Source organism: Quercus robur, chromosome 1, assembly GCF_932294415.1.
Source record: "Quercus robur chromosome 1, dhQueRobu3.1, whole genome shotgun sequence".
Lineage (NCBI taxonomy): Eukaryota > Viridiplantae > Streptophyta > Magnoliopsida > Fagales > Fagaceae > Quercus > Quercus robur.
In genome coordinates this window covers 50628144-50637226 of record NC_065534.1, presented here as the reverse complement: position 1 = coordinate 50637226, position 9083 = coordinate 50628144, and the positions used below count along the sequence as shown (strand labels likewise).

The 9083-nt window shown below is 36.8% G+C and overlaps 1 protein-coding gene across 2 annotated transcripts; it reads left to right on the top strand.

Annotated features, from left to right (window-relative positions):
- The first annotated feature begins 1358 nt into the window (after positions 1-1358).
- Positions 1359-8529, top strand: LOC126691309 (probable protein phosphatase 2C 33). 2 transcript variants are annotated; one of them, XM_050386370.1, is made up of 6 exons: positions 1359-2559; positions 3459-3848; positions 3948-4065; positions 7340-7563; positions 7679-8161; positions 8277-8529. In XM_050386370.1, exons 1-5 carry the CDS (start codon positions 2305-2307, stop codon positions 8144-8146), a joined length of 1455 nt encoding a protein of 484 aa, XP_050242327.1. In that variant the 5' UTR covers positions 1359-2304; the 3' UTR covers positions 8147-8161; positions 8277-8529. The 2 variants fall into 2 exon arrangements, with proteins under 2 accessions (XP_050242327.1, XP_050242322.1); XM_050386365.1 differs by lacking the exon at positions 8277-8529 and having other exon boundaries at positions 1360-2559; positions 7679-8221.
- The last annotated feature ends 554 nt before the right edge of the window (positions 8530-9083 follow it).

Below are 9083 nucleotides of genomic sequence, written 5' to 3'. Positions count from 1 at the left end.
CTCTCCCTTTTTCTGTTTTGGTAGAAGAGCTATACAACATCCTAAAAGCCTGGGTGAAGGATGGCATGGTGGTCTTTCTTGAGTGCAAATGTGAGCCAATAGAGGAGGAAAAACGAGGTGCACTTTACTGTAGGTATCATAGAAGAAGTGACCACCACACCATGGACTGCTACGCTCTAAGAAACATATTCCATGACAAGGTGGCCAAAGGTGATTTGATCATCAAGAATGGGAAGCATACAAACTAGAGGATGCACAGACCCAAGGTAGCAATGACTTTTTTCGTAGGTTGTGAGGACCTTATGGAAGAAGAGGCTAGGAGTGCAGCTAGCACCCCCCCCCCCCCTCCCCCCCAATTACAAGATGAAAAAATGACGTTGAGAATCTAGCAAGATGATAAGGTTCATACCTTTCTTGAAGGAATAGGTTTCAGGCCATTGGCTAGGAGGGAGGCAGCTCATGCCTTGACTTGAGTGGTGGAAAGAACCTAGGGAACATCGGCTTTTGAGGGAAGCTTATTGTAGGTAGCATATTAGGAGAGCAGGGATTTAGGAGACTAGAGAATCATAATTTAGCCTAAAGTTTTTCACTAACCTATATATATATATATATATATGTATGTATGTATTTATTTATGTATATATTTATTTATATTTGAATAAAAGGAATAAGATTACTTCCTAGTTAGCAAGATGTTTCTTCACACGTATGGCTAGCCCCAGGTTCTAATGGTGACTAGAACCCAACTGCTTATGGCAGTACGAGGAGAACAAAATGTTTGTGGAGACATAAATTCATCACTATCTTAGTAAAGAACTATCATTAAAAGTAGGCACTATAAATTCAAATTTAATTGTATTTTTTTAAGGAAAACGTATTGCATTTTCGTTGTTATTTATTATTATTTTTTTCCTCTTGAGCAAACTGAGGAGTAATTTACAAAACCAAAAACATGTTAGTGTAAAAAAAAGTAAAAACACAGAAACTCCTAGCCATGGAAATGGAAAATGGTATCTCACCTCCCGACCAATAAGTAAAATCCCAAAATTTCATGTACAATCTCTCTCTTTAATAAAAAAAAAAAAAGGAAAGTAAAATATATGCTACAATTTTTACAATTGCAAAATAATACTACTACTAGTAAAAAAGTTGCCATTTTCACTCGAATTCGCTTAATTTTTCTATTCTTTATTTCTTTGTAATAAGATAATATCTCCCTCTATTAAAAAATAAATAAAAATCTGTGTGTGTATGATGGTCACGTCTTTACAAGAACGTGTTTTGTGGGATCTTTTTTCCTCCTTTGGTGGTTGCAATTTTTTCTCCGATTGGAACTTTCATTTTTAATTTTTTAATTTTATTTTTTGGTTGGTGTCCTTACCTCTCTTTCTCTCTCTACCCTTGCTCTTTTGTGGAATTCTCTGTTTACCCATTTGTTGTGTTGTGGTAACGTTCATGAAAGCACTCCTTTTGCGCCAACCTGTTAACTCCACTGCTCTCTCTCTCTCTCTCTCTCTTCATTTTGTTGGCATCCTCTGTGCCAAGCCAAACACTCCTTTGGTTTGTGCCTATTCTGATACGATTTTCCTTTTATCTCGCTTCTTTATAAAGCTTGATCTGATAATCAAAATCACTGCTTCAAGTGCTCTGCTTTCATTTCGGACAAAATTTGTGGGATTGTATTAGATATTGAGCAAGTTTTCTATTTTTTGTGAGATTTGGTGATTTGTGATTGCTTTTCTCTTTTTTGTCAGATAAGAGTTGTTATTGCTAGTTAGATATTGAGAGAGAGAGAGAATTGTTTCTGGATGTAGATCTTTCTATATAGATTTGTTGTTCTTTGTGCTGCATGACCTTTGTTTTTTTTTTTTTTAATTATAAAAGAAAGCCCTTTTGAGCATATTTGTGATTAAAAGATAGCTTAAAAGGTGGTGGAGTCCTCCTTTCTCATTGGTGCTTTTATCCCAATATCGTTACAAAAAGTTACCTTTTCTTTGCTGGTGGGCGGTGTAAATTGAGAATTGAATTCTGGTTTTGCTTCTTGCTGAATTCTGTTTATCCAGAATTTGGGTTCACATTTGAGGAGTTGTTTAGGCTGTGAGTTGAAAAGGGTCTGTGCCAATTTGGTGATAGATTGTGATTTTAATAGAAAAATTGGATATTTAGGGTGTGAATCCTTTAGATTTGGTAAAGGAGTGTGTGATTTCACAAAGGGGGTTTCTGACGGATCCATCAATTGAGAATAGGTGGTCTTATTGGCTGGCTCCTCTGGAGTGCATACTAAACATTGTCAGGGCCCTCAGAATGGGGTCCTGCTTGTCTGCAGAAAGCAGGAGCCCTCTCCCTGGTTCACCCTTGTCCCCTGCAGTCGGGGTCAGGAAGAGAAAGAGCTCGAAAAAACGGTTCGGCTCACGGAATTCTTCATTCGAGTACCGGAGGGATGAACCTCTGCATAGGATTCCGGGCAGGATGTTCTTGAATGGGTCTAGTGAAGTGGCATCTATGTTTACCCAACAAGGCAAGAAAGGGACCAATCAAGATGCCATGATTGTTTGGGAGGTGAGCTCTTTCTCATCATCACCTGCTCAGCAGACTATTTCTGGTCAAATTTTTGGTTGTTTAGTTAGAGTTAGATTTATTTATGTTGATTCTTTAGTATCATGGCAAACAAACTATTAAAAAAAGTTATTTCTTTCTTGAATAAAAGAATATGCTCTTTTTGCAATTGCTTGTCTAGCCAATTGAATGGTAGTATAATGATCTGTAGCTTTGATGGGTATTTAACTGATATATTAATTATATATCAAGATTTAGTCTTCCACTGCCAATTCTGATCTTATCCTCATATTTGCCTCATGTATAGTGATGCATTCAGATAGAGGAAATTCTACTTTAGAGTACAAGAAAAAGCAGCAAGTTTGTATTAATTGCTTGCAGCTTCTCTATATTTTTGTTTTCAGGAAATTGTCTACTTTCAGTTGCCTCACCAAACCACACTTCTATGGTGGCAAATTGAACTTTACCTTCTTTTGTTTTCAGTTCACTCTTGTCATCACTAGTCAGTGTGTATGAGGAACAAAAGAATTGGCTCACCTTCATATCATGTAATTCAAAGATCCCATAAACAAGCCATTCTGCCCATTTCTTACGTGTGTTGGACATTTTAGGTGGCCCCAGTTAGTTGGTATTAAGGCTTGGTTGAGTTAAATGTATGAAGTTTTCCATGAATGTCAGAACTCAGACTGCTCCATCATAATTGTTCTCATAGTATTACTTCCATACCGGCTCCTTGTTTATTTTCCTTTGTATGTCTATATCTTCTTATTATCAGAATATTCTTTGGAATTATCTATGTTATTTGATGTCAACATTCTTGCTTTTGTATCCTTAATAGTAGCAGTAGCAATATCTCAGTTTGCTTGCTTATTAGATTTTGTTTTTTAAACTGTGGGTTCCAGAACTTTGGTTCCAGAACAGACACAATTTTCTGTGGTGTTTTTGATGGCCATGGTCCCTATGGTCACATGGTTGCAAAGAGAGTGAGAGATTCTCTTCCTCTGAAACTGAGTGCCCATTGGGAAGTGAACATAACCAGTGAGGATGTTCTCAAAGAGATCAGTCTTACTACTGCTGGAAGCATGAACTCGGAAGATACTCCCTTCATATCTGTTGATGAAGAATCCAGGGTCTCCATTGATCTTGAGGAAGCAGATAAGCATCCCGAGATCTTTCAGACTCTGAAAGAGTCATTTCTGAAGGCTTTTAGAGTCATGGACAGGGAACTGAGAGTGCATCCTAGCATTAATTGCTTCTGTAGTGGGACAACAGCAGTAACTCTGGTTAAACAGGTTTTTGTCTTCAACCATTAGAAACTTGTTTCCAATATGATGTTAGTATATTTTGATATTCTCTTCATGCTCATGAATAGCAATGGCTGCATGTTTTAGGGTCGGGATCTTATCATTGGAAATGTTGGGGATTCCAGAGCGGTATTGGGTACAAGAGAAAATGATGATTCTTTAATTGCAGTTCAGTTGACTGTGGATCTTAAACCAAATCTTCCAGGTCTCTCTCTCTCAATTAAGTTCTTTCCTACTACTACCTTGTAATCTACACATGTACATGACCTTGTTCTGTGTGACACACACACACACACATAGAATGTGCCCTTTTGGACTTACATCGAAATTTTAGTTTGATCTATGGTTTCATTTGGGGTACTCCTAGTTAGTTTTGTAATCTTGAGCTATCCTGATTGCAAAAGCCATGCTTGGACCTAGGACCTTCATATATATATATATATATATATATATGTATATATATATATATATATTTATCTATTGTAGAGGGGAAGCTTGTTTTTTTTTTTTTTTTTTGGGGGGGGTGGGGGTGGGGGTGGTTGTGGTTAGGGTTTCGTTGGATTGGGGGGAGTGGGGGTGGGGTAAGAGAACATTGGATGTGCCATCATTAGTTTCAGCATTTGCAAAAGCTATCCTAACTATTTGTGCTAGGAAGGGTGCATCATGAGACTTAAGAATGAGATAAATGTCTCATATATGTTGTGTCCCAAGGCCAAATGGCAAATAACTTTGAAGTAGTTGAAGAAGTTTGAATTTGAATAGAATTCTAATAAAATTATGTAGTAGATTAGGATGAGGATTAGGATTTAATTTCAATTTGTATTTAAATTTAAATAGGAGTCGGATCCTATGTTTTAGGACTTGGTTGTGATGAAGCTTATCTCCTCACTAGTATTTATGTATGTAGGAATTATGAATGAAGTAAGCAGAAAATTAACCAAAAATGTCTATTTCCTCTCTCAAATTCAGGAGGCTAGTCACCCTCGAATTGACTAATCTATCTTTCAATTATCTCAGTTCACAACATTTGGTATAATGTTGGGTCCCAAGGCCAAATGGAAAATAACTCTAAAGTAGTTGAAGAAGTTTGAATTTGAATAGAATTCTAATAAAATTATGTAGTAGATTAGGATGAGGATTAGGATTTAATCTCAATTTGTATTTAAATTTAAATAGGAGTTGGATCCTTATGTTTTAGGACTTGGTTGTGATGAAGCTTATCTCCTCATTAGTATTGTACGTAGGAATTATGAATGAAGTAAGCAGAAAATTAACCAAAAATGTCTATTTCCTCTCTCAAGTTCAGGAGGCTAGTCATCTTGAATTGACTAATCTATCTTTCAATTATCTTAGTTCACAACATTTAGTATCAAAGCCAACCACCACCATCTTCCTCAGCCAGCCACCAACTACAACCCACAAAAAAAAAAAAAAAAAAAAAAGAAAAAAAAGAAAAAAAAAGAAAAAGAAAAAGAAAAAAAAGACAAAACAACACCAGATCTGCAAGCCCCAAACAACCCGTTCCATCAAGAGTCCAACTTGTCAACCAGTAATCATACCACCTCCAACTTGCTTTTTATTAGCCCCCGCCTTAAAACACCATATAGTTCCTGACCCAGCCAGAAAGAAAACCCCACACACTAGTCCCCACGACCCACACCCAAAAAAAAAAAAAAAATGAAAATTCAGTTTTTGCATCAAGCTCAAGGTAAATCATGCCTAGCCTATATCAAAGCTTCAATCTTGAAGAACAACGAAAAATGTCGGAGCATGTTAACCATATGTTAGAGATTGTCAATGACATGTCCAAAAGCATAGCAAGGATGCAAGATTCGTGGGATCAAATGATAGAGGTAGATAAACAATCCAATATACTTTTGGAACTCAAAGAACAATCAAAAGATCAAGGATCCCATGAAATTTCGGAGAATCAATGTGATGTGCTCCAAGCATCACCAACAATTCAAGAAAGTAATACATTGGAGGGTGCACTTTCTACAAAAATTGAGTTAGAAGATCAAAGGTTCAATGAAGTGGAAAAGATTGATCAAAGGGATCTTTTCATGAATTCAAATGAGCCGATCTCATTCCCACACATTGAATTTGTCATTCCCGATGAGTTCAAGGGTATGAGAAGCAAGATATATTTGTTTGTAGTGCTCACAGAAATGGTTAAAGAATTGGTGCAAGTCTCCATGGTCATAATTTTCATTCAACACTTTAAACTCCGAGGCCGAGTATTCTCCAGTGAATGTGAGCAAGGGTTAATTTCTATGTTGCAGAATCTTTGAGGACAAGATTCATCTGAAGGGGAAGGGAATGTTGTGTCCCAAGGCCAAATGGCAAATTACTTTGAAGTAGTTGAAGAAGTTTGAATTTGAATAGAATTCTAATAAAATTATGTAGTAGATTAGGATGAGGATTATGATTTAATTTCAATTTGTATTTAAATTTATATTGGAGTCGGATCCTATGTTTTAGGACTTGGTTGTGATGAAGCTTATCTCCTCACTAGTATTTATATACGTAGAAATTATGAATGAAGTAAGCAGAAAATTAACCAAAAATGTCTATTTCCTCTCTCAAGTTCAGGAGGCTAGTCATCTCGAATTGACTAATCTATCTTTCAATTATCTCAGTTTACAACATGGTAGTCTTGTCATTTAGAAGAAACCTGCTAAAGAACTTGTCAACTTTTAATTCCTAAAATTTGTTTCTATTTTAACAATTAATTCTTAAATGATGGTCTAGCATTATATGTTTGGCACAATTGTTAAGAACAACAAATTATTGAAATATTAGGACTGTCAATACATGAAGCAGAGTAGTGGGCAAATTAGAACGCACTAGAAATAGTTGTGGCACATGTTAGATTGCAATGGCCAAATCTATAAAATAGCTGGAGAAAATCTAACATTACTATGATGGGTAATGACTAAAGGAGCAAGCATACAATCCACTAGGACTCCACTGATGATTCTATAATGGATCTAATGTATAGAATATTATATTTATGAATCAGACGGAAATGGCCTTAAAGTTCACTGTTGTAACTGATGGGAAAAAACCTAAAAGCCAATTAATTTGCAGGTTCCATTAATCTAACTTGATTGGGGTGCTGGTATTGTTGTGGTTTGGCATGAGGCAAACAGTTGGCATTAGGCTTGCATTATGATGTAATGTCAATTATGAATCGAAGGACCTTCTTGGTAAATAGGATTTGCTGGTTTATGATGTCACAATTAGGGGCTTGCATATTTGTGGTTTGCCATTGCTCTTTTGGAGTGGGGTTTCTTGATATACAGGTTAATTGTTTTCATTTACCTTGAACATTGAGCAGGAAATAGAAAGGGAAGATTTTAGTGATCAATTTTATTCTTACTTGGTTGCTTCTTTTCACCATCAATTTGGTTGATCCTCTTTCTCCTTGTCGTCAATGTCTTGCTTAAGTCTTTTTCTTTGTTTATGTCCCCTTACAGCGGAAGCAGAGAGAATCCGAAAGTGTAAAGGGCGTGTTTTTGCTCTCCAGGATGAACCTGAGGTTGCTCGTGTCTGGCTGCCAAATAATGACTCCCCTGGCCTTGCCATGGCACGTGCTTTTGGAGATTTCTGCCTAAAAGATTATGGTCTGATCTCTGTGCCGGATATATCCTATTGGCGCATCACTGAGAAGGATGAATTTATTGTCTTAGCTACGGATGGGGTAAGAGAGCCAAGTATAGGTCTTTTGTCCTCTGTTTCAATAATTGGATTTCTTTTTTGCCTGCCTATACTATTTCTTTTAACTTTCAAGTAAGACTAATGTGACTTTTCCACAGATTTGGGATGTGCTATCAAACAAAGAAGTGGTAGACATTGTAGCATCAGCCCCAGCACGTGCCTCTGTGGCTAGGTACCTGGTTGAGTCAGCAGTTCGTGCTTGGAGATGCAAATATCCAACTTCCAAAATTGATGACTGTGCTGTAGTTTGCCTCTTCTTTGACACAAACAGCGCATGTACTGCTTCCAATAGCAAGTTAAACGATCAGCTCACTTCAGTGGACCAGGTTGAGTCTTGCAGTGAGAAAGAAGATCCCTCTGGTCCAGCCACTTTGGACCGTTCAGGAACTGTCCGAAATGGTAATGAGATTCCGCAAGAAGGAAGCAGTGAAGATGCCTCAAGGGAGGAGGAAATGCATACAGATGTGGGAAAAGACTGGTCTGCTCTAGAAGGAGTGTCTCGTGTAAACACATTGTTGAATTTGCCTAGGTTTGTGCCAGGAAAAGAAGATAAAGAATGGAAATGATGGAAAGGAAAGAAGGTTAGCTTTGTCTTTGAAATCCATAATTCAATTTATCTTATATTTCTTTTTCCCTGTTTCTGTTTAGTGGTTTTTTTTTTTTTTTTTTTTATTTATTTATTTTAATATTCTACAGAAAGGGAAAAAGATTTATAGGGCCATCAATGTTAAATTTGAACCGGAGAGGTGGACCCGGCTATATTAAGGTGTCTGGGAAATTGTCCTTTCTCTCTCTAGTGTGGGTAGAATTGGAATTTTTGTAAAATCCAACTCTCCGTCAAGTTTCGTTTAATTTCAATTTTTCATTTTTGAAATTCCTTGTGTGATTTGTTGGCAATTGTCATGTTGATAATAATTTTGTGATAATGAAGCCTCCTATTATAGTGCAACTTGAATGGTATTGTGTTTGAATTTCTTTTCTTGTCATGTTCAGATGTGGACTGAAATTATATTATAGCGCATGCTTATGCCGGAAAAGTATCTTTTCTTTCTTCTTTGTGGTTCAAATTATTTCACCAATGAAAATGGAATAATATGGATCCTTTTAGTAGCTACTACTTGTTTTTGCCACTCTCAGATAGAAAACAGATATTTGAAAGGCTAAACGACTGGCAGAAAAGATGATAAGTTCACCATAAGAAAATGAAAGGCCTGAATGGAACAGAACATATTTGTTTAGAGCTCATGATGAGACTTAAGCTAAGTGTGTTGAATGACTGGCAGGGGACCAATGCTGGCCTACCATTTTTTCTTGGCTATTTGAATTTTGCTGGTCCAAGACTATGCAAGTGCTAAATAACTGGCAGGAGGGCAAGGTTGGCCTACCATTTCTTTTGACCATATGAAAGTTTGCAGTCCATAAGTTTTTTGTCTTATCTTTTATAGCCTAAAACCTGAGTTACCTGCCACATTGCAATTCTTTTGTTTTGGTTATTAGGCTCAC